Here is a 25616-nt window from a genome sequence, read left to right as displayed (position 1 = left end):
GCAGGCGGTGGGACTCTGGCTGCACCTTCGTGGGTCTGCTCCCACCCTCCCAACTTCCCACCGCTGAATATTTCCCAAGCTAGGTTCTTCAGAGCCATCTCTTAGGAAAAATTAACGGCAATGGAGGGGAGGTTTCTTTGGGAAATAAGTTTGGAAGCTGAGTCTGCTGGCTCATTGCTGGAGGGACCCTGAAGCAAAAGGGCTGGGCCGGCTGTTTATCCTGCACGGGGATTGGCTCTGTTCTTCCCTGATTAGTTGGGGCTCAGGCTCCCCAATCTGAGACAGTGTCTGCTGCACTGAGCTAAATCCATAAACGGGCCGTGTTTAGATGCAGACAGGAGTCGATGCTCAGACCGGCTGGAGCGAGGTGACTGTCTCCCTTGCCAGTTGTAATTCATGCTGACGGCTCCCGTCGGGGAATGGAGCCTCCAAATTGCACCAGGACGGGGCCCGTGGATGTGAGGGGGCTTACCAGGATTATCCGTCCAGGGACCAGTAATTACGGCCCAGATGTTGACAATTCATCAAATTACAAGGCTGTCGGGCCCCAGGGTCCCAGGCTGGGATGTGTGCATTCCTGCGTGAAGGCTCCCTCATTAGGGTGGGTGGGCAGCCGCCGCAGGGCAGGTCAGCCTCATGTGGTTCTGATTTCTCAGACCAGGCTTCACACACATGGGCCACAGCAAGACTGTCCAGGTCTAGTAATTTCCCGGGCCTGGATTTCGCCGTGCGGTAAAGAGAGGACCGTTGCTTCTTGGGTCCAGCCCGGCTGTAGCTCAAGCCCTGGTGGTGGGCCCTGGCTCCTCCTGGGAACCCTGTCCTGGGATCTGTGGCCCTGTGTAGAGCCATCAGTTAATGGTGCCCCAACTCAGTCAGCCATGAAGACTTTAGCTGGGCGGGGTTCCAGGAACCTGCCAAGGTTACAGGCCTGGTCCAGCTGCCACCCTCCGACTCTTTGTCTGTAGGCTGAAGGGCTGGCCCAGAGCCAGGCTTGGTTTGGTTCATACAGTTAAGAAACCCAAACCCAAACCCAACGAACTGAATTAGTTGCAATCTTTTTAAAATTGGGATGTTGTGCACAAACATCCAAAGTTAGTGCTTTTCTAGAAAGGTTGGAAGATGGTGCCGCCTCTCCACCCCCAGGTGGCATGCCTGGCAAAGCTGGAGAGGCAAGAGCCTCCTTAGCATAGCTCCGCCCCTGGGCCACAGGCCCCGCCCCTGGCCCGCAGGCCCTGCCCCTCGAGTGGCCCGCTGCCCCGTCCAGGTGATCTGCCAGCTCTGTAGACGCATCTGGGTTTGTAACCCTCCGCTTAGAAAATCTCCTGGGTCCCTTTCAGCTCTACGATCCTGTGAGGCCAGGAAGCCATCTGGCTTCTATTTTGGGGAGAGGGCACGCTCAGTCTATCCTGTGCGCACTGGAAGCAATTACGTCTGTGTCCATATTATACATCGTGGCTGGAAGAGATGGTGCTATGCCTTTGAACCGATCCCAAAATACCTGCTTAAATTACACATTTGCTTGCTACATGATTACCCTGTCAGGTATCAGGAAAGATGGTTCCTGGGTGGGGAGAAGGGAGTCACGCGCCCACCCGACTCCCACTGGGTGTGGGACCGTGCAGTATGGTCAATGAGGCGCGCCCTGTGTCCCTGAGCCGCCAGCCTCTGGGCTGGTTTCTCCAGCCCAGGCACATGGGGCTGGTCTGGTGGAAGGCACTGGAATTAGCAGTCTGGGGTGGGAAGCTAGCAGGACGCAGCAGCTGACCCCACAGTAATGGTCTGCGTGTGGCATGAACCACAAGATGGAGATCGTCTGAGAGAGGCAGAAGGTGCAACTGAGAGACCAGGGGACAGAGGGACAGGGATGGCTGGCAGCAGACACTGAGGCTGCAGGTGCTTTGTGGGGACCCCTGGGGTCCCGGCCATACCCAGGCCTCTCCTGTTGCCACCCCCTGGGCTGTGAGGCCGACCCTCCTTGGTTTCCAGCAATGCAATTACCCCGCACTGGTGTTGAATTAGTGGGAACCCTTAAGGATCCAAAGATTTTGTGTGAAATTTGGATTTCCAGCTTCTCTCGAACTGTTGGGGAAGCAGTGATAATGATCCAGGTGCGTGGGCTGCACTGTGGCGCCCCCTTTAGGTGGGGCCTGTGCCCCCCCCAAGTTCAGCCCCACAGTGAGGGGAGCAGTCCCTGTGCTCTCCCACATCCATGCCTCACCTAGTCCTCCCCTAGCTGGCCCATATAGGGAACGCAGCTAGGAGCACGTGAGCCTGCATTTCCAGCTCTGAACCATCTCTCCAAACTGTAGACCCCTCTCCAGTCCCTCACCTGTCCCTGCCTAGGACCTGGCCTCTCTCCCGCACCAGCCTCCACCAGCCTCCCTGTCTCCAGCTGCCACAGCCTGGCCTTCCCCGGGGAGGTCAGGCGTGGTCAGGTCTACCTGGAGCACGAACCTGAATTTCGTGCCTAAACCCTGAGTGCTTCCCACCCCATCATTCCCCTTTGGCTTCAGCAAGCACCTGGCAAGGACCCCCACACCGAGCTCCCCACCTGCTACACTGAGTTTGGGTCTGAGTAGCCCCCCAAAGAGGCTCTACTGGTGGAACAACTCACTTGTGGGGAGATGACCCATTCGGGCCAGCCTTTCCTTAGATGCCTTCCTGGTAAGCAGGTGTGCAGCCTTGCATACCTCCAGTGATGGGGAACTCACTGCTTCCTAGGCAGTCTGATAGGTTGGAGAAGTTTTTGTGTCTGTCCAGTCCTTCCCAGGTTGGACACCACTGCAAATTCCCTCCAACTTGTGGCTTCTGGGGAGGCAGCCAACTGGCTTCAAGATGCTGGCTTCTTCCCCCTCGCGCCCTCCTGTCTACCCCCCCTCCCCCCTTATAACCAAGCCAGCTGGCCCTGTTCTCTGTGGCCTCTGTTTGGATATTCCTCTGCAACAACCTGGGTCAGCAACTACTTATATTCTGCCCTCAGGTCACACCTCCCTACCCCAGAGCAGCACCCCTGACCCCTATGTGGCCAGGCCCGGGTTGCGTGTGGTCCCAGCCCTGACCTTGGTGCAGAGTGACGTTGAACTTTGATTCTCTCTCCCACTCAACCACAACCTCTAAGGGGGTAGGGACCTTGGGCTGTTTTTTCACTCTTTCATCCCAAGTGCCAAACAAAGTGCTTCATAAATCATGAAAACAAAATACATGGTTGTTGAAAGAACCAATTGCCATGTGAATGGATGTCGGGTTCCCCCCACCCCCCCACATCCCTGCTTTGGTGTCTAACCCTGGGGTCAGCAGAGGGCGCTCTTGACCCGCTGAGGGCCGTCCAGGGTGCCCGCAGGACTCCTGCAGCGGGGGGGGGGGGGGGGGGGGGGGGGGGGGGGGGGGGGGGGGGGGGGGGGGTGTCACAGCCAGGGTTCTGGGAACTGGGGACACTGGCCCAAAGGGGGCTCCTTCGGCCTCCAGGGCTTCTTTTGCTGAGGTCAGCGGCCATCACCGAACCCAGCTTGTGTGCCCAGCATTAAGGGCTCTCGTGGGGTCATTTATGGGTTACCCCAGTGGCCAAAGACAGGTTGGGGATGTGCCTGAGGCCATGTGGTCTAAGGAACCCCAAAGCCCATTCTCTTTCCACTGCATGAGCAAGACACAAGTCCAGTCCCTGACTTCAGGAGGAGCTGGCAGGGCCCCCTCTGTACCCAAATAATGGCTTTCTCTCAAGTCTGTTTGCTTGGAAGGCCTGAGTTTGTCTCGGTAACCTGGTCCGGGTCTATGAAGCCTTCCACGTACTGCAGGGAGGAGAGCTTTGTTGCCTGGGCAAGCGGGAAGAGGCTCAGCCAGCAATCGGGGGGAGGGTTGCGGTCTGCAAAGATGTCACTGCAGGCCTCCCCCCTCCCCACCCCACAAAGGATAGGAGGGGACCTCATCTGCAGGTCCCCTACAGGGGTGTCCTGTGGGAGGAGCTGGACTCAGGGACAAGGCTGCTATCTGGGGCTAGGGGCTCTCGGCTACTGCCAAGAAGATGCAAACAGCTACGGAGTGTAAGCGAGGCATGCAGGGACCCCAGAGGTGACAATCAAAAGGACTCTGGGGACACAGCACAGGTCCAAGGCCAGGGGCCTGAGTGAAGGAGTGCATACTCCTTGGTAACCGGGACCCTGGGGAGGAAATTCCAGTGAAGTGGCCCTCTCCCTCCCCAGCTGTGTCTCCCCGAGGTTCCAATCTGGGGGCCATTATCGGGGGCTCGGGAAGTCTCCTTTCATCCCATCCCCACTCCACCCGGAATCTGGGGGGCTGGGGGCTGGGGAGCGGCGCCGCAGGGGGCCAGAGGAAAATGAGACGTACGTTGTCGAAATCGAAAAACAGATGAATTTGGAATATTACAGATGAATCACTTAACTAATTACATTTTTCCAATCAAAGCTGTTTTTGAACTTCGAGAGTGCAAGAAAGCATAAGAATGTGTAGCACTCCGTGGTCCTTTTTGGCTCACTTGATTCATTCCAAACGGTCCGACGGAGTTCTGTGTTTCAAAATTGGTCCCAGGCTGAGACCCTGTCTCATTGACCACCGTTCAGCCCAGAGCGAGGCGAGGCATTCCCTGGGACCTGGGTTCTGGGTGCTGGTTTCCCGAGGTTGGGGGTGCACCCCGCGCTGATTCTAGAACCCCTTCCTTCCGTTCTGCCCTGTTGCCAGGGAGGTCTGTCTCTTCCGTGTTTGCACCTGTCCACATCACTTGGGGTTTCTGTGGCCTCCAAACCCTGCATTCAACTTCACCTGCTTCCTCTCTCTGCTGACCCCAGAGGCACTGTCCCCAGGGGACAGGGGACCCCACTGTACCCCCCATGGGGTTGACAGCGCCCACATGGGTGCCGCGTGCAATGTCTCCCCAGCTTGCCCTCCTGCCGAACTCCTGCTCCTCCCTCAAGACACATCTCAGATGTCCCTCTTTTGTGAGGCATCCCCCTGTCCCAGAGAGTTAGCCACTCCTTCCTCCGCGGGGCCCAAAGCCCTGCCCCTATGTATCACAGCCCTCCTGGTGACGCTGGAGAGTTCTCTGTATGGGAGGGTCTCATGGCCTGGGTTTTGGGGCGTTTTCAGGAGGGAAGCCAGGCGCACCCCTGCCCCCCGTCCTTGCCCACGTCGAGATCTGGACGTGCAGCGTGGCCACTGTAAACTTCAGCTTTTCATCCAATGGGCACGTTTAGGGTTGAGATATGCTTTTGAACTAGGAAGTGTCGCACAGACCTAATTCCCGATGTCACTGGGTCCAGCTTCACATTGGCCAGAGTGGTGGAAGGGAGAAACACACGTCTTTCTTTACGTTAGACCTGGCTTTCCGTTTTGGTTCTTCCAGAGAGTAGGGAAGGGTCTGGACAAGCTGATAATAGCATGGCACATGGGGTGAGCTCCGGCTTCGGATAAAAGCACGGTAGGAGGTCGAGAGGACATCAACTTCAGATATGGGGTCCCTGGGTGCTAAGAGAAGAAAGACCCTCGTGCCACCACGTGAGACGGCCTTGAGCCCCCACCTGCTGCCCAAGCCGGTTTGCCAGAGGGAGGAGTCCCCCAGCCTGTGTGAGATTCTGGGCTTTGTCATGTGGGTGGGCCTTATGTCTCAGCCAAGTGCTCAGCCTCCTCATCTGTCAAGCAGGGAGGAGACCACGGACCTCCCAGGGTGAGCACCAGCTCTCAGTAAGTGCACTTGCTTCCCAGGGCTTGTTGGAAGGGCTTGGGGGGAGGAGGAGGGGGAGGGGAAGAGACAGTCCTTTCTTCCCTCAGGAGGGGGGTTAAATCTCTGAGTCCCTGGCAAGTCAGCTTGTGGTTTCTATAAACACAAAGCCAGGTCTCCCTGGCCTCCAGCCTTGGTCAGCCTGTTAGCCTACAGCCTACAAGCTTCCGGCCACGCAGGGCTGGAGATCTCTCCGGCTTCACCATCACCCCCCTCCCTCCCCCCAACGCCCTCCTGCCCCATACCCTTCTTGTGTACTCTGGATACGTGAAGGTTCTCCACAACTCATGGCCTCATGCACTTGCTTTTTTCCCTCCAGGAACACTTTCCCCACAAGATCTCAGCATCGTTTTCACTGTTAAAAGCTCAGCTCAAACGTCACCCTCCCCAAGAGCCTTTGGATGACTTAATCCCCGTTATGCCCACCCACGAGTCCAGCTGGCATTCTCCATACATCCCTGCTTTATCCTCTTCCTAGCACATTTCACTGTTTGTTGGTTTACTGGTTTCCTTGTCTAGTGTTTCTCTCCCCTTGTCTCTCTTTCTTCTTTTAAATGTTATTTATTTGAGAGAGCGCCAGAGAGAGAACAGAGAGAGGGAGAAGCAGACTCCTCACTGAGCAGAGTGCCCGACGTGGGGCTGGGTCCCAGGATCCCAAGTTCATGACCTGAGCCGAAGGCAGATGCTTAACCGACACACACCTCTCCTTGTCTCTCGTTTGGTTTTGGTCCAAAGACCCGGGAAAGCATTTGACACAGACTTACTGCTCAGTGAGCACAGCCCCCCACACCAGCCTGGCTGGATTTCATCAACTCTCTGCATGTCTGGCCTCACAACCTGACGCTCTCCTCACACTTTCAGGTTCATGGAAACCTTAAGTCCTGTAAGATAGGCCACAAACGCATTTTTAGAAAAATGTTTAAACTGCGCTCTGAAGGTGTAAAATCAACCAGAAAGTCACTAAAGCTCGATGTTAAGAGTCAATCAAGGGGCGCCTGGGTGGCTCAGTGGGTTAAGCCTCTGTCTTCAGCTCAGGTCATGGTCTCAGGGTCCTGAGATCGAGTCCCACATTGGGTTTCCTGCTCAGTGGGGAGCCTGCTTCCTTCCTCTCTCTCTGCCTGCTTGTGATCTCTGTCAAATTAATAAAATCTTTAAAAAATAAAAGAGTCAATCAAAATTTCAAAGAGAAAGGATTTCGACGTGCAAAAGTCAAGGTGTAGGCAAGATGGAGCCTTTCCTCTTAGACAGAAGCCACCGTTTGGAGTGAAGAAAGCGTTTGTATAAGAAATCTCCAAGGAGTCACGGTGACCCCTAACTGTTCCTTCCTTTCCATCCTAAGGCAGACTGGTTTGCTTGTGTTGGTCCCCCTCCCTCACAGCTCCTCAAAGACTACCACTGGTGTGACTCATCTTTGTGCCAGCCCAGTACCCAGCACAGGGCAGGACGTCTTCCAGATCTGTTGAACAGAGCCAAGCCTCCTATGTATGAGATGGCAGAAATCACTTTATCAACATAAATGCTGACTACTACCCCCAAAATGCAAGACGAGCACAGTGCCTAGGGCTCCTTTGTGGGTCCCACCTCTGACATACAATTTTCGGAGCTCAGAATTCCCCCTAGGCTGCTGATTCCATGATGTCCCAGGACCATCCAGGATCCAAAAGCTCTTAAAGAAAATGCTGATTTCCTCTTTCAATTATACCTGCAATTCTAATCTCTACCACCAGGCGGCAGTAGTTAGGTTTACACAAACGTTTTTAAAACTAGTTAAATCTCCAAGACTGCACTTCTCATTAGAATATAGCCCAAATTAAAACAAGATACATACATGCACATATTTTTGTAACTTATCATATTGGCATAGATTTAAAAGTATGATAATACCCACAGTTGGCTAGGGTTTGGGGAAATATACAACATTCCTACGGTGTTGGTGGGAATGTAAATTAGAATAGCCCCCAGGAGGGCAATTTGGCACACATCAAAAGCCTTCAACATATGCAAACCCTTTAGTCCAGCAACTCAACTTCTAGATATTGACTCTAAGGAGATAATCATGGAAATACACCTATATTTGAATAAATATAGGATGTGGATCATAGGAGTAAAAGACTGTCAATATAAACACCATAACTTAGACTGGGGTTAAATTATACAGATGAAAAAATGCTATGTAGCTGGTACATTCTAGAATAATTCTGAAGGATGTGGAAACATCTCATGCTATATTAAGTGAAAAGAAAAAAAAAAAGTCTCCAAAGAAGTATGTCCAGTAATCCCATTTTTAGAATCATAAATGAAAACAAACTCACACATAACAAGTCCCAAAAGAACAACCACAGAGACACTGGGAAGACTTATCTGTGGGTGGTAGGATTATGGATGATCACTTTTTCCTTTTTTGCGCTTTTCTCTATTTTGGGATGGTTTTCTAATAAACACGCGTATGTTGTCATCAGCAGGGAGCTATTTGTGACTTCTCGCACAGACAGGGGCAGGCTGGCCTCTTTGCAAGGAGGCTGCGCCAAAGGTGACCATGGACGCTTGTCGGTCTACAACCTGCCCCACTGTCCCGCTTGGCTCCTGACTGTGGCTCTTAGGTCCACATATGGACCTGGTTTCAGCTGCTCTTGCTCAGGGGAGTAGCCAGCCTGGATTAATCCAGAACACAAGAACACACAGCATGCACAGTCTCTACCACAACCACCCCCCCACGACCTTTCTTTTGGCCTCACTTCCTTTTGGGAAGTGACCTGTTTTTAACACAAAGGAAAAAAAAAGTCCTCCCTGAGGCTTGAGCTGGTCCTGCAGAAAAAGACCTTTTCTTAAAACTGACCCTTCTCAAAGCCTTTTCCTTTTCCAACACTGCCAGGGAATGTCGGTGGCTCAGAATGACTTCCTGGGCGCCGGGGTGGCTCAGTGGGTTAAGTGTCTGCCTTTGGCTCAGATCATGAGCTTAGGAGGGAGTCCCAAGTCCTCTGGGCTCCCTGCTCAGCCGGGAGTTTGCTCCTCCCTTTCCCTCTGTCCCTCCCCACCACTCACACTCTCATTGGGTCTTTCCTTGGTGAGGAAAGACAGCGGCATGGTCAAGGGCCTGCTGAATCCATGCTGCCCTTTGGCTCTGCGTACGTTAGCCTATTTAATCTTCCATGCCCTTGACCTCCCTAGCCTCTGCGAGGTGGAGGACCCCGCCGAAGGCCACAGAGGGGAGTCAGGATCCTGAGTTGGGTCTGAGCGACTCCAAGCCCATGGATACTCAGGTGTCTCTGAGGTGGCCCGGGTTTCACCTGCTGTGGCAGCCACCCTAACCTCTGGGATGAGAATGGTGGAGCTATCGTACCGCCTCCCACCCACCTCCCCCGCCCCCAGGCTGGGAGCCAGACTGTCTATGGGTCAACAGACCTGAATTTCAGCTCAAAACACATGGACCGGGCGCCTGGGTGGCTCAGTGGTTTAAACCGCTGCCTTCGGCTCAGGTCATGATCTCAGGGTCCTGGGATCGAGTCCCGCATCGGGCTCTCTGCTTGGCAGGGAGCCTGCTTCCCTCTCTCTCTCTCTGCCTACTTGTGATCTCTCTCTGTCAAATAAATAAATAAAATATTAAAAAACAAAAAACAAAACACATGGACCCTGCGAGCCCAGCCAGAGAAGGTCGTCCCACCTGCCTCCTGCCCCCAAAGGCCTGCTTTCCCCGCTGCAGGAGGCTGGTGGGGTGTCACTCCCAGCCCGTGGGTATCCTAGAAGTGACCACCCAAGCAGTGGGACTCCTGGAACCAGGGTGCTGGGAGGCACACAGTTGGGCCTGGCTGGCTCCTGGTGCTCAAGGCATGGACACCTTGGACTCAGCAGCCCAGCCGGGGAAGATGCCATATCAGTGTGGAAAGGGAAGCCCGGGTTCAAGCCAGGGCTAGGGGACCTCAGGAAAAGGGGCACCCAGACCCTGTGCACTCGTGGGTGCATGATCCGAGATTTTGACAGGGTCCCCTCACCCCTCGCCAGGCCTGGCCATTTCCTTCCCAGAAAGCTCCCAACTTCACACCAGAGGGACACAATGACTGCGCTTCCATCCCCCCAACCCCCACCCCTACCCCCCACCTCCACCTCTCCTTCCCCAACTCACGGAGTCCCATCTCTGGCCCAGGCTGGGCACCATGCCCTTCATATGCCAGACCTCTGGCTTAATTCCTCACAGGCCAGTCACCTGCCCGTGGTGACCTTCGATGTTGGGAGGCTCCAGGCAGAACCTCACTTCACTTCACCTGGACCCCACTGCCCTCCTCACAGTGGGGGAGCGGGAGACTTACAGCCTCACAGCCAGTGAGTGGTAAAGACCGGCTTCCTAAGTCCGCATCAGGGACCTGGGGGCTGGTCTGGAAATCCTGTCCTTTACCCCCACCATCAGCCAGCACCCTCTCTCAGGCTCACAGCTAGAGAGAAAGGAGTCAATATCACTCTATGCTCAGAGGAGCCAATATGGGGGACGAGGGAAGAAACCCATTCACCCCACTCACCACCCACTCTTCTTGGGGCCCCCAGCTGGGAGGCACAGCACTGACCTCCAAGCCCAGATCTGCCCGGTGCCCAGTGTTCGGGCCTGGACTGCCATCCACAGCCCCCTGGGAAGGCGGCTCCAGCAGCACTTGCGGGGAGCACCCCAACCCCCGCCCCGCCCTCCACCACCAGCCTGTCCCGACTCTGGACAGAGCTGGTCATTAGTGAGGCCTCTGAATCAAGCCACATTTCCCTCCCTCTGTCTTCCTGGCTGGAGGGCACAGAACAACTTCCATCCTCCAACCGCACCCCAGGTCCTGCCACATTCTCCTTCCACCCCCCAACCCCGGACGCTCTGATGCGTCAGGACTTCTGGATTTAGGGGCCCTGCTCCTTAACCTCTCTGAGCAGGACTAGACAGCACAGCTCCATGTAATTTTCCTTTTCCGGCAGTGCTCACCCAGCCCCGGCGGGGGGATACCGATTTCAAATATAAGCCAACTTTGAGGTTTAATTCAAAAGATCTGAGAAGTGATGACACCACGAAGACCACATGGGAACCAACCGGTCTCCCGATCCCTGAGTGCTGACAGGACGCCGGTGGGCTGGGACAAGCAGCCCCCTGCCCGCTGGGGAGAGAGGCGGGCGGCTGAGCCAGGGTCGGTGGGTGGGTGGGGTGCTCCACCGCCAAGAGCCAGACCCTCAGCTCAGCACGGACAGCCTGGGCGGCAAGAGTTTCTGGAAGATTCGGGATGCCAAGGAGTCTCCTCCTTGAGCCTCTGCTTTGCCTACAGGACAGGGAGCAGCAGACAGATGGCAGAGCGCCTACTGCTAATCCTCCCTCTACAGACAGACCTCAGCCACTGAGAGCAGAAGGGCAGGGTGGGGGAGGGGGCAGGAGCGCAGACAGAGTTAAATAAAGGCTCAGAGGAAGAAGATCAGCTCCAGAGAAAAGGGCACAAAGAGCAAAAAATAAATGGCAAATTACCGGGTAGCCATCTCGTCCTGATTGCCCCTGTGGTAATTAATACGTCATTAATAATCAGACTTTGAGCAGAAAACCATATGGCAACACTTATAACTCAATCAGGCGCCCCCCCCCCCCAGTGATCCCCCCACTTTCAGCGGGGTTTGCAGAAAAGGTTGATGGTTTAGTAATGACTCCTGGTGTGTGTGTAGGGGGGGCACTCAGGGCTCTGGTGGGTCTGGGAGACGGAGTGCCCATTTCCTGCCTCTTGGAGCCAAGCTGGGGGGGGGTGCCACCAGGGAGCACACCCACGTGGTTGGGGGGGGGCTGGCAGAGGGCACATGGCAAGGACCACAGGGGGACATGGCGATTCTGAAGGGTGATGTCACTGCCACCATGGAAAAGGACTCCCCAAATCAGGGCTAGAGAGCAGAAACAGCTCTGGTTGGGGGGCAGACAGCCTTGGAAGCCTGAGCTATGGGGGTGGGGGGGCAGGGGGGGGAGTAATTTCTTGCTCCCAGATGCTTCTCTGCCCGATGGGCTCTGAGCACTGACTGCCTGGCCACTGTCCCATACTCAGCACCCATCTCAGCTTGAGAATTCTGCATTCGTTGAATACACTTAAGAGTTTAACAGCCAAGTAAAGAAAAAAAAAAGTAAAGAAAATCACTCCTCTGTCCTCTGCATTAGGCACTTCCAGCAAGTTCACACAGGTTAGCCTTCCCGTGACAGCCAGGAATGACTCAACAGCCAGAAACTGCCAGTGGCCAATACATCTACCATCCTCGCTGGCTCGCCCTCTGGCCCGGTGTGGTGCCACTGCACGCACGGGGGGGGGGGGGGGGGAGCTGGACCCCGAAGGGTGCCCAAGGGGCAGTGAGTCATGCTAAGGGGAAGTCAAAAATAGAACTGTTCTCCGAAAGGCATTCCTTCAGAAGGTTCGCTTGGGCTCAAGCGGACCATCAGGGAGCTCCCTGAATGGATTCGTCAGGATGCATCCGGCTCTGAGAAAACTGCCAAGGTGAATCAAAGATGGACCTGGCACGTGCTTTGCAGAAGGAGCCCTGAGTCCAGGAGATCCAGGGCGCCGAGCATCCCCTGCTTTCCGCGCTGCCCCCTGGCGGCCAGTCCCTTGAGTGCACCGTCCTCCCAGCTCCCCACTCTGGGTAGCCCGGGTTGGGGGGTGCGCTGCTCCCTGGAGGGCTCAGCTACCCAAACCCAGGAGGCAAACTTAGTTTGGCCAATCAGGAAAAGGGACCCCATGATTCCTGGCATCGCTGCCTGGCTCCAGAGCCCTTCGCGCCAAAGCACGGGAGACAAAAACATTTAAACAGATTAACTGCCGCAGAGCATTTAGAAAATGAGGACAGGGAACTTGCATCTCTGTGCACCCGGGCTGAGCCAGAGAGTCCCTGAGGCTCGGCCAGACCCGGGCCAGCTCTCCTAGAAGGAAAAGGGTCACAGAATGCTTCACAGGGGAAGTCAAGCCCATGGAATCCTGTGCTGGGATTCCTCTACAAAATAAAGAAAGAAAATATGGCTCCTGTCCAGGACAGGGTTTTTTTTTGTTGTTTGTTTGTTTTTTTTTTTAAAGGACACAACACACCTCCTTAACTAAAGATTATTTTCATGGAATAGATACAGAAGAGAATGACAGGTCTTATCTTTCAGGAACAGAGAGGATAATCCAGGACACTTACGGGAGGACCTGCAAAACACAAGCAGAGAAGCCACATTCAGCGTCGCAGGGAGAGAGGGTCCCCTTGTCTGGGCCAGCCCCCCTCCCTCACACAGCTGCTGGTCGCCCCTCCTTGCAAGCCTTTGATGCTCCCACAGGCCCCAAAGCCAAGTGGCAGGGAGAAGGGGGGCTTTTGTCCTTGCAGGGGCAGGGGCTGGTCGTGTGGGTGATAAGGACAATTCCCCCAAACCTCCCCCTCCCCTGCTGGTGTACAGGTTCGGCGATCATTTCCCTGTCTGGGGCCCACCCACGTCTGGTTTGGGCAAAAGCCAGGTAGGAATCAGACCTGTTCCCGCCTGAAGAACAAATGTGGGCGCTCACCTGGGCTCAGTTCATTTCTTTCTTTTTTTTTTTTTTTTAACGATTTTATTTATTTATTTGACAGAGAGAGAGATCACAAGTAGGCAGAGAGGCAGGCAGAGAGAGAGGAGGAAGCAGGCTCCCTGCTGAGCAGAACTCCCGATGCGGGGCTCGATCCCAGGACCCTGAGATCATGACCTGAGCCGAAGGCAGCGGCTTAATCCACTGCGGGGCTCGATCCCAGGACCCTGAGATCATGACCTGAGCCGAAGGCAGCGGCTTAATCCACTGAGCCACCCAGGCGCCCCCATTTCTACTGAAGGGTAAAGACCTGGGGGAGAAAACATCTGGGGCAGAGGGCAGAGCACTCCTAAGGGTACAGGTCTGGGTGTTGCTGAGCAGACAGGCAGGGGGTGCCCATGGCTCAGCCTGGGGTTAGGGATGCAGGGTCTTGGTGTGCATGGGGAAGGTGAAGGGGCTGAGTCCAGAAACACAGGGTGCTGCTCCAGGAAAGGACGCTGACACCTGTCCCCCCCCCCCCCCCCCCACAGATGAGGACTCCTGGAGAACATTTGAGAAGCCCACAGGTGTCTTCTTTGCCTCCTGGGTTCCAAACCACATTACATTTGACCTTCTCAGCCATCTTTGAGGGATGTGTGATAACAACTCGCGTGCCCAGGGGGAAAGCAATGACTTGTCCAAGGCCATATGGTGGGTTAAGGGGTAGAACTCATTCTAGAAAGAGTTCTCCTGACTCTCGAACCCCATACACTCTCCGTTAAAGGCATGCTGTTCCCACCCCATCCAGTCATCTCTCTGCTCCCTGAAGGCCTCTGTCTGGATAGCCACACTGGCACAGGAAAGGAGGGGACACTCGGCAGGCAGTTGGCTCACGCATATTTGTGGATCGCCACTGATGAGCCGGACCTGCACCCCGAAGTAAGGGGGCCCACTGGGGAATACAAGAGGCAGGATCTCGGACTTGCAGAATCTTTCTGGGAAGGACAGATGCTTGAGACATTGACTCAGCAAAAAGTGCAGCCCCTTCCGAGCCAGGCGGGGTTCTGAAGGGGAAAGATGATTAGGAAGGGGGAGGGAGCCGTGGGGCAGAGATGGTAAAGCCCCCAGCGCACCAGGACCACTGGGCTTCTGAGGGGCTGGGGTCCACAGAGGGGAGGGGAGGATGTGGGGAGAAGGTCAGCCAGAGCTTGGTGCCCTGTGTCCATGCCATGAGATCTGAAGGGCAGTGGGAAGCAGGGAGCTGGAAGGGTCCTGCTCAGAGGAGGGGTGGGAGGCGTGAGAATGGGTGCAGGGTTGCTGTCCCCATGTAGGTGATGGTGGCTGGGACTCACGTGCTCACAATGGAGAGGAGAGAAGTGATTGAGAAGATCGTTCTCAGTGAGGACCCACAGGACTTAATAGTCGGGGGTGGAGGGGTGCACGGGGCATAGAAGAAGGAGCGAAAAGACAAAGATCTTTGGCTTGAAAGACTGATGCATGGTAGTGCTCATGCCCGAGAATGATAATGTGGGGAGGGGTGCTGAGGGTCCCCTGAGTCTAGACTAGGGTGGGGCAGGGCGCTGGTCACGTGGTCAGCCGCACAACAGACTTCTCACCTTCAGCTGGGGACCTAGTGCCTTGTTTTCCCAGGAAAAGCAAAGCCACTGGACGGATGCACCATCATCTTTTTGACGTTACATGCACATACCAGCCCGTACCTGCGTCTGTCCCCAGCCTCCTGTCTGTGTCCAGTCATGGAAGCTGGAGGAGCCGACCTGCCCTGCCTTCCAGGGGCCCTGCACCCACAGGTGCCTCCCTGCCTGTTGCACTGAACCCACTTTCTCCAGCAGATGCTTCCCAGCAGCTCTGGGACGGCTCCAGTTCCTCTGCAGAAAGCCCATCCTTTGCTCACACACCCTCTTCGGCTCTGGCCCTGGCTCTCCTCTCCTCGCTGCTGGGAAGAGGGCTCTCCTGTCACTGCCTCTAACTCCACAACTTCCACACACCTCGTGACCCTCTGATAGGGGTTCTATCCCTAGAGTCCCCCGCCACCTGCCGCCACATCGGTCAGCCGGCCAAGGATTTCTCTTCCTCATCCCACACTGCTGAGTGAGCCCGCCTTCTGGAAACTTTCTCTCCCTTTGGTTTCCAAAAGGTCACGTTCCTCCCACTTCCCTCGCTGTTCATCTGGCTCCATCCATCCCAGTCTCACACAGAAGCTCCTCAGAGCTCATGGCAAAGGCTTTCTTCTCTTCAGTTCTCCGCTGGACTCATCTGTCCCCACCTCTCCTGTCCTCCCCAGGGATCTCATCACACTCTTGACTACCCAATGCAGAAGTGTTCCACATAGGGGTCTCCACGCCCAGCTGCACCTCAGAAGCCCAGCCAAGGTGCACAGACATGCTCCTGGTCTTCTGCCCACAAACGTGCTCCTCTCCTGGTTCCTAGTCTCTGTGGGTGATGTTCCCCCCCCCACCCCTGTAGTGACCCGGACAATGACGAGTCCCCCTTGACACGTTCTCCCTCTCCCATCTACTGGCACATCCACTCTGCAGACATTCATGGAGCACCTGCTGTTCTGGGCTCGCAGGACACAGCAGGGACCATGACAAAGGTCCCCGTCCTAAGAAGTTGACCTTCTAGCGAGGGAGGTACCCAAGATACCAAACAAGTACATCACCTATGAAATGACAAGTACAACGGAAAGAGAAGCAGCAGTGCAGGGGAAGGGGTGCACAGGGGCTGGTCTCTGGATGGATTCTGAAGGTGGAGCCAACAGGACTTCTCTGAAGCCTGAGAGACAGGAGTCGAGAAAGACGCCACAATTCTAGCGGGAATCACTGTAGGAATGGAGTTGCCATCAGCAGAGGTGAGGAGACTGTGGGTTGGGCGGGTTTGGCTGGAAGGAGCAGGAGCTCAACCTTATACACACACACGTGCGTGCACACACACACACAATACACCGCACTCAGAGATGTCCCAACAGTTGGAAGTTGGGAAGAAGAGAGGGAATTCCTAGAAGCTGAGGGGAGAAAGTGCACTGAGGAGTAGGGGGTGGCTGCCTGTGCCCTGCACTGCAGAGAGCTGAGTAAGATGAAGACCAAGCCCAGCCCACTGGGGGCGCCTGGGTGGCTCAGTCTGTTCAGCGTCTGCCTTCAGCTCAGGTCAGGATCTCAGGGTCCTGGGATCGAGTCCCACATTGGGCTCCCCCCTCAGTGGGGAGCCACTTCTCCCTCTGCCCTTTACTCTGCTCGTGCTCTCTCTCTCTCAAATAAATAAATAAAATCTTAAAAAAAAAAAAAAAAAAAGACCAGTCATGGGCTCTAGCCACGTAGGGGTAAGGGCACAGGGAGTGACAGATATGTGCCTGGGAGAGGGGGCACAGTCGGCTGAGTGTCCCACTCCTGGTTTCAGCTCAGGTCCTGATCTCGGGGCCCTGAGATGGAGCTCTGTGTCAGGTTGCACGCTCAGCATGGAGTCTGTTTAAGATTCTCTCCTTTCTCTGCCCTCCCCTCCCGCTCCTGCTCCTGCTCTCTCTCTAATAAATAAATAAATCTTTAGGAAACAAAGAAGAAGAAGAAGAAAGGAAGGAAGACGAAAAGAAAGCTCAGACTGGGATTATCATCGTGAGCGCCCTGCCCAGCGCCCTGCCTTCCTGAGTGTGCAGCCAGGGGGCGGGGGCGGGGCGCAGCAGCAGGAGAAGCTGTAAAAAGAGCCTTTACTCACTCCCGACTCCCAACTTGGGAGCTGCGTGGTTTTCCCCCAAATCTCACAACCCCCGCTACATCTTCCCCGGGCACAGGTTACAGACGAGAACACAGGCTTCAGAAAGGTTACCGTGCCCAGAGTCACGTCCTGCTCCCATTGGGACAGAACCCAGGCTGTCTGACTCTGAGCCTAAAAAAGGGCGCAGAGAGAAACTGCCTTGGGGAGTTTCCAAGAGAGCTCCCCTGAGCTGCTTCGAAAGTGAGGCCGGGGGCGCCTGGGTGGCTCAGTCGGTTAAGCGTCTGCCTTCAGCTCATGCCTTCAGTCATGATCCCAGGGTGCTAGGATCGAGTCCCATGTTCTCCCTCTGCCCCTCCCCCATTCATTCTCTCACTCTCTCTCTCAAATAAATAAATAAAATCTTTTTTTTAAAGATTTTATTTATTTGACAGAGAGATCACAAGTAGGCAGAGAGGCAGGCAGACAGAGAGGAGGAAGCAGGCTCCCTGCTGAGCAGAGAGCCTGACGCGGGGCTCGATCCCAGGACCCTGAGATCATGACCTGAGCCAAAGGCAGCGGCTTAATCCACTGAGCCACCCAGGCGCCCCAATAAATAAAATCTTAAAAAAAAAAAAAAAAGAAAGTGAGGCTGGCTGCAGGGCCTCCCACGCGTTCCGCACGCAGCTTTCAAACATGTGTCCCAGGCATTGCCTGCATCCATTTACTTTGCTGTCAGGAATGTGGGGGGCAGTGAAATATGAGCCAGATGACTTGGGAACGAAATAAAATGGGTCAGAGTAGAGGGTTCACTGAGCCTGTGGCCTCTTGAACTGAACTGATGTAGCTCAAAAGGGGTTCCCAAACCAGGAGCTCTTTGCCCCTCTGGGGAACAGGTAGCTCCTGAGGGTTTCCCAAAGGGTATATTTCTGGAAAAGCAAACTGGGAAGAATATTTCCTTCTACCTGGCAGGTGCCTTTAAGACTCAGCCCACCATGAAGATGGAGACCTTCAGCCATGTTTTTCTGGGGCTTTTAAACTGAGTGGCTTTTTTTTTTTTTAAGATTTTACTTATTTATTTGAGAGAGAAAGAGCGAGCACAAGAGTGGGAAGGGTCAGATGGAGAAGTTGAGCAGGGAGCCCCATGCGGGACTTTTTTTTTTTTTTTTAAAGATTTTTATTTATTTATTTGACAGAGAGAGATCACAAGTAGGCAGAGAGGCAGGCAGAGAGAGTGAGAGGGAAGCAGGCTCCCTGCCGAGCAGAGAGCCCGATGTGGGACTCGATCCCAGGACCCTGAGATCATGACCTGAGCCGAAGGCAGCGGCTTAAACCACTGAGCCACCCAGGCGCCCCCTCCCATGCGGGACTTGATCCCAGCACTCCAGGATCATGACCTGAGCCGAAGGCAGTTGCTTAACCGACTGAGCCCCCTAGGTGCCCCTTAAACTGGGTGGACTTTTAAACTGAGTTCGTGGGTAGATACCATGAGGCTTGCAGGCTGGCAAATCCAGAGTCAGTAATGAGTCCGAGAGCCGGCACTCAGCTCCGGTCTCTGGCCCGGATTTAATTTGGCCAGTACCATCAGGGAGCATTGAGGGACACACTGTACATGTATAAGGTGCCCAGAACAGCAGCAACACCTAATAGGCACCAAACACAAATGCTGGCTGGAATGACAGCATTCACTCTTTCTCTTGCACACTCTCTGGCATACACACCAATGCACAGACACACATGCACGTGCCCTCACACACCCCTTAGATTGCAGGGGGAAGAGAAGCACAGATGGTAGTTTTTTGTGGTTTTCACTCATGTTGCAGAACCGACCCTAACTGAACAGCAGGTCTGAGGAGAGTCTTGATGAGATGGGACCTCAGAAGGGGCCCCCCGCCCCCAGCATTTTGGGCAGCACGGTCAGGGGTAAGGATGCCTCCCTGGGATTCAGGGCCTGAAAGGCCAGCCTGGGTATGGAGAATGACTCTAGAAATCACCCTGCTCATTACGCTGTGCGGGGCAGGCAGGAGCACCGATGAGAAGCCCGAGTGGAAAGCAATTGGATTTTTGTTGTTTTCGTGATTGTTTTAAGTAGCTTCCATACTGGGGGTGGAGCCTGACATGGGGCTCAATCCCAGGACCCTGAGATCATGATCTGAGCTGAAATCAAGTTGGCTACCTGACTGACTGAGCCACCCAGGCGCTCCTCTGTGGATTCTAATTTTTTTTTTTAAGATTTTATTTATTTATTAGACAGAACGCATGTGAGTGAGCAGGAGTGGGGGGAGGGGCAAAGAGAGAGGGAGAAGCAGGCTCCCCGTTGAGCAGCGAGCCTGACATGGGGCTCGATCCCAGGACCCTGGGATCACGACCTGGGCCAAAGGCAGACGCTTGACCGCTGAGCCACTCAGGTGTCCCTGAGGATTCTTTATATAAGTAAGTAAATAAATAGTGTGATCCAAAAGGCACTCAACATCATCATCAAGAAGGCAATGCAAATCAAGACCACAACGAGACATCAACTCACATCCATTAGGTAGAATGGCTACTATAAAAAAATAAGTGTTAGTAAGGATGTGGAGAAACTGGAACCATTGCACTCCATTGGTGGGTTTATGTCTGGACTCTGGATTCTGTTTCATTGGTCTATGTGCCTAAGGGTGTCTGTTTTAATACTGGTACCATACTGTTTTGATTACTATAGTTTTATAGTATAGTTTGAAATCAGGAAGCATGATGCCTCTGACTTTTGTTCTTTCTCAGGATTTCTCTGGGTATTTGGGTTTCTTAAAATCCTTTTACCCTTTAATGCAGGATTTATGTGTGCCAATTTAATATTTAATTTCTCTAGGTTTTATGTCTTTTTTGTTCCTCTATTACCCATTATTGCTTCTTTTTGTTAAATAGATATTTTCTAGCATACTATTTTAATTCTGTTGTTTCTCCTGCCATACTTCTGGAATAATTTTCTTAGTGGTTGTCCTGGGGTTTATAATTATCATCTTAATAAATAATTTGGTTTGGATGAATAACAATTTACTTTTTTTTTCTTTTTTTAAGATTTTATTTATTTGAGCGAGAGCTTGCATAAGCAGGCAGAGGGCCAGAGGGAGAGGGAGAAGCAGACTTGATCCCAGGACTCTAGGACATACACCAAAGGCAGACACTTAACTGAGACACCCAGGCACCACAACAATTTACTTTTAATTACAAAAAAATACTTTGCTCCAATATAGCCATGTTAGTTATCTCCTTCTTTGTATTTTTATGACATGACTATTTTATACACCCTAAGCCCATCAACACAGTTTTATCATTATTGCTTTACACAGCTGGCTTTTAAATCAGAAGAGAGCAAAGAGTAACAAATAAAAATGCGTTTAGATACTGTCTTTCCTATTTACCTATGTAGCTACCTCAAAAAGCTCTTTATTTCTGTATGTGGATTTAAATTACTCTCTAGGGGTGCCTCGTGGTGCAGTCAGTTGGGCAGATGACTCTTGGTTTTGGCTCAAGTCATGACCTCAGGGTTTTGGGATCGAGCCCTGTGTCAGGCTCCAAGCTCAATGGGGAATCTGCTTCTCTCTCTCCCTCTACCCCTCCCCCCGGTTGCACTCCCCCAATAAATAAATAAATATTTAAAAAAAATAAATTACTGTCAAATGTCCTTTCACTTCAGATTGAAGGAATCCCTACAGAACTACTTGTAGGACAGGCTGATAGAAGTAAGTTCTCTCCACTTTTTTGTTTATTTGGGCATGTCTTAATTTCTCTTTTGCTTTTGAAATATATGTTTGCTGTAGACTTCTCTGTTAACAGTTTTTTTTTTTTCTTTCACAACTCTGAATATGTCATCCCCATTGACTTTTGGCTTTCATGCTTTTTATTAACAGCTGATTTCATGACAAGAAATCACCTATTAATCTTATTAAGGATTCCTTTTCTGTGATGAGTTCTTGTTCTCTTGCTGCTTTCAAGACTCTTCCTTTTTGCTTTCGGCAATGTGGTTGTGATGTGCTTAGGTGTGGATCTCTTTGAGTTTATCTTATCTGCAGTTTGTTAAGCTTCTTGGATATATAAAATCGTATTTTTGTTTCTGTTTGGGAAGGTTTTGGCCACTATTTCTTCACACATTCTTTCTGCCTTTCTCTTCTTCCCTTCTGAGGTCTCAATTACATGTACATTGGCATACTTGATGGTGTCTCACAGGGCTCTGAGACTGTTCATTTTTCTTCATTCTTTCTTCTTTGTCTTCCTTAGACAGGATAATCTCAACTAACCTATCCTCGAGTTTCCTGATTCTTTCTTCTGCTAGCCCAAATCCTCTGTTGAGCCTCTTCAGTGAATTTTTTCATTTCAGTTATTGTAATTTACAGCTTCAGAATTTCTATCCTTTTTCTATACTTTTTTTTATACTTTCTGTCTCTCTATTGATAGTCTCCATTTGGTGGTACATAACTGTTCTGCTTTCCTTTAATTCTTTAGACTTGGTTTCCATTAGTTCTTAGAACACAATTTATAACAGTCAACATAAAATATTTATCTAGGGGCACCTGGGTGGCTCAGTCAGTTAAGTGTCTGACTTTTGATTTCAGCTCAGGTCGTGATCTCAGGGTTGTGAGATCGAGCCCTGTGTCCAGCTCCACCCTCAGCAGAGTCTGCTTGTCCTTCTTCTCTTGCCCCTCCCCCTGCTCTCTATCTCTCAAATAAATAAATAAAGTCTTAAAAAAATAAGTAAAATCTTTGTCAAGTAAGTCCAACTGGGCTTTCTCACAGATTTTTTAAGATTTTATTTATTTATTCGACAGACAGAGATCACAAGTAGGCAGAGAGGCAGGCAGAGAGAGGGGGAAGCAGACTCCCTGCCGAGCAGAGCGCCTGAGGCAGGACTCAATCCCAGGACCCCGGCATCACGACCCAAGCTGAAGGCAGAGGCTTTAACCCACTGAGCCACCCAGGCGCCCTCACAGATGGTTTTTATTGACTGTTTTTTTTTTTTTCTTTTTCATTGTCATACTTTCTTATGTCTCTGTGTGTCTCATATTTTTTTTTTGTTAAACACTGGACATTTAAAATAATCTAATGTGGCTACTCTGGAAATTAGATATTCATCCACCTTTCCAGGATTTGCTGTTGCTGTTTGTTATTATTGTTGCTCTTTGTTTGCTCTGGGGTTTTCCTGGACTAATTCTCCAAAGTGTGTACTCTTTGTCATGTGCAGCTTCTGAATTCTCTCTTGGTTAGCTTAATGGTCAGCTGAGACAGAGGTTTCCTTTAATATCTCGATTCAGTACATCTCCTGTTCTGCGCCAAGGGGCTCGTTGTGTGTGTTGAAGCAGAACTTCAGTGCTCTGCCAGGTTATAACTCTGCCTTTGCTTTCACTTCCTATTTGAGCAGGGCCTCAAGGTCAGCCAGAAGTGAGATACTAGGGCTCTCTCAGGTCTGGATGTGTACACAGCCTTGCCCGCGCATGTGCCTTCTAGATTCCCAGAAATGTGCTGGAGCATTTCGAGGGCCCTCTGGATGGCTCGTCCCCTAGATCTTCAATGAAGTGTTTGTGTCGGCTTCTTCCTTATTCCAAATAGTGCTGCTACCTTAGACAACTGCAGTGTTTAACAATTGCTGCTGATTATTTTTGGCAAACACTCCAGACAGAGGTTTTCCCCATGAGTGAATTCCACATCAGGTCAGATAAAGACAAGTGCTATGTATGGGCTTTTCCTGGAAGCCGACAGCGACAATTCTCTGGGAATGAGCAGTATGGACCTTCAAATTGTTTTGCTTTTTTCTGTGGCCACGACTTGTCACAGGTACTGTGGTTGTGGGATTGATGGTTTTTAAGGCTACCACGGGGCTGGGAAAAGGGCAAGTTAAAATGCTACAATCTTCACTGTTCTTAGCAAGATATTTGTCCTGAATAAACACTTCTTGGGTTGTTACCGGACATTAATTTCCAGAGTTCTAAAAAGGTCCATTTTTTACTTCTGGTGCTCTTGCTGCTTTTTATGTAGATTTTCGGAGGTCCTTACCCTATCATTCCAGAAGTGCTTCTTCCACTGGAAGAAGAAAACTTTTATTTTATTTATTTATTTATTTTAAAAGATTTTATTTATTTGACAGAGAGAGATCACAAGTAGGCAGAGAGGCAGGCAGAGTGAGAGTGGGGGAAGCTGGCTCACTGCCAAGCAGAGAGTCCAATGTGGGGCTTAATCCCAGGACCCTGGGATCATGACCTGAGACGAAGGCAGAGGCTTTAACCTACTGAGCCACCCAGGTGCCCCGAAGAAACCTTTTAGAAAGGGTTTCTTGGGGTCAAGGTAGATTAAAAACCCCAGCATGACACGGCAAGGCAGACCTGCGTGATTGTAGTAGAGCTGATATGTAGCTATCCTTTCAAGTCCCAGTTCTTTTTTTTTTTTTTTAAAGAATTTATTTATTTATTTGATAGAGACACAGTGAGAGAGGGAATATAAGCAGGGAGAGTGGGAGATGGAGAAGCAGGCCTCCTGCCAAGCAGGGAGCCAGATATGGGGCTCCATCCCAGGACTCTGGGATCATGACCTGAGCCAAAGGCAGACATTTAATGACTGAATCACACAGGCGCCCCTAAGTCCTAGTTCTTTTTAAATCCCAGAAACTTCTGGAACTCTGAGATCTAAGAACTGCCCTGCCCCCACCCCCTCCATGGGCCAAGGCAGGAAGTGAATTGCATTCCCTGGCCAAGTGGTCTCCATGGACCACTGAACAAATGAAGAGAACATTGTTGTATGAACCAGAACACAAAGTATTAATGATTATCTTCTTACAGTCATTTGTGAACTATGTGGGTCCTATTCTAGAATTTTTCAATGGGACTCACGGAACTGTTTCCCACCCTCAGAGCCCTAGACTCCTGGAGAATGCACATGGAGCAATTAAGTGTCCGCAAATCCAAATGCAAAGAATGCATCATTAGCAGAATAAATAAATCTCTTCTGCACGCAGACGTGCTTTCAAATGCACACTGCCACTAATAAATACACAAATCTATTTAAAGCAACAGCAATGACAATAGGACCCTAGCCGTGAGATAGCAGGTCGAAGGCCGACAGTTGCAAAGATGGGGTGAGCGCCTCCATTTGTCTCTGCAGGTGTAGCATGGACACTAGCCAAGCAGCTTTCGATGGCTTTGTCCTCGTATCTTCCAGTCTCCTAACCTTTTATCCATCCTGGCCCACCAGTCCCTCTCTCTTGCTTCCTACTCCCTTTCCTCCCTCTTTCCTGTCAATCAGCATTTACTGACCATCTCCTGAGTGCCTAGGGGTCCAGTCCTGGCTCTGAGGAGCCCTCACTTTGGTGAAGAAGGACAAGTGTGCAGAGCAGACCCCCTCCCTCCTGCAACCAGGTACAGAAATGCTGGCACAGAGGGAGGTATCTGGGGGAGGGGGAACTGGGGAGAATGGAGGGTCTTGGGGAAAGGCGGGTCTGGATTTAAAAAGGATCCTGCCCAAGGTTCCTAGAAAGTGGACCCGAGTGCAAAAGCAGTATTGAGCTTCTCGGGCTGTGAAGTGGGGGAGATGAGAAATCCATTCTGTTATGATGGGGCTATGCATAAACACCGCAGGGCTCAGGAGCTGTTTTCCAGGCAAACCCCAGGGGCGGAGTGAGTTCAGTCTGCAGGTCTGGGGCTGCAGCAGTAGCAGGGAAAGGCATCTTGGCCGGATACTGGCCCACCAGACAAAAAGAGCCTTTCTCCAAGGGATGCAGGAAAAGGCCTGGTTTGTGCAAGGGAAGGCGCCGAAGCCAGGATGTGCATGTAGGCGAAACTATCTGGAAATAAACAGGGGGCCTCCCCACCCGCCAAAGCTAATCCGAGAGGGACATCTGCTCTGTGTGGCTCGCACCATTCCCCGACAGGCAGAGAATCAGGACTCCTGCGTGGGAAAGGGCACTGAAAGGAGGAGGGGCCGCCCACCCCTTGCCCAGCAGCTGACCTCACACAAGACACTCATCCCCTGGGAGCCTCAGTTTCCTTATCTGCAAAATGGGGATGATAACATATTTTTATCTTTTGCAGAGCTCCGTGAGGGTCACATGAGATGAAGGACTTGGAAAGACCCAGTCCAGAGCCCAGTAAATCCTTGTCTTCCTGTGACTTTTAGACTGTTTTCAAGAGGAGGCTGAATTCTAAATGCATTTTTGAGGAAGCTGAGTAATATTACACTTTATCTTAAAAAAAAAAGTCACTAAATATTCCTCATTTCCTTCCAAAAAGGACATCAGAAACGTACAATAAAATGCAATGAGACCTTTTACAAGGGGAGAAAGGAGAACAGAGTGATGCAGTGTGTTTTTGGAAAGCCGGCCGTGTGTGTGTTGCTGGGGGGGTCGATTACACACAAAACCCAGAGTAAAGGAAAGTCCCAGCAATCAAACACAAAACAGACTTCAGCTCTGGAAGTCAAAGTGAGCAGAGATCCATGAAGGGCGTTTCCTGGCAGTGAACTCTAGGGGGTTTATCTGGAAGTCCTCTGTATAAGGAATTAGATAAAGCAAGCCCACAGTGGTACTGGGGGGCAGGAAGCCTGAGCCCAGGGCCTGGGAGAAGACAGTGAGGCACAGACAGAAGGGGCCCCATTTCTCCCTGGGGTGCAATCTGCCTGGGGTCCCGGTGAAGGTGCTTAGGGGCTGAGCATGTGTGCGTTCATTCCTT

General features: G+C 52.1%; 1 protein-coding gene across 6 annotated transcripts in view; it reads right to left on the bottom strand.

Moving 5' to 3' along the window:
* The window catches only part of COL23A1 (collagen type XXIII alpha 1 chain), a 296135-nt gene that overhangs the window by 32869 nt on the left and 237650 nt on the right, over positions 1-25616 (bottom strand). For 5 of the 6 annotated variants that reach the window (XM_046000997.1, XM_046001000.1, XM_046000994.1 and 2 more), the window contains exons 4-5: positions 12887-12894; positions 11208-11234 (exon numbers count right to left, since the gene is read on the bottom strand). In XM_046000997.1, coding sequence (XP_045856953.1) covers positions 11208-11234; positions 12887-12894 — 35 coding nt within the window. The remainder of the gene's footprint in view (positions 1-11207; positions 11235-12886; positions 12895-25616) is intronic. The other variant, XM_046000995.1, reaches the window with a different exon arrangement.

Source organism: Meles meles, chromosome 3 (assembly GCF_922984935.1).
Source record: "Meles meles chromosome 3, mMelMel3.1 paternal haplotype, whole genome shotgun sequence".
NCBI classification, from domain to species: domain Eukaryota; kingdom Metazoa; phylum Chordata; class Mammalia; order Carnivora; family Mustelidae; genus Meles; species Meles meles.
Note: the sequence above shows the minus strand (reverse complement) of the source record. Positions and strands in the feature narration are given on the sequence as shown.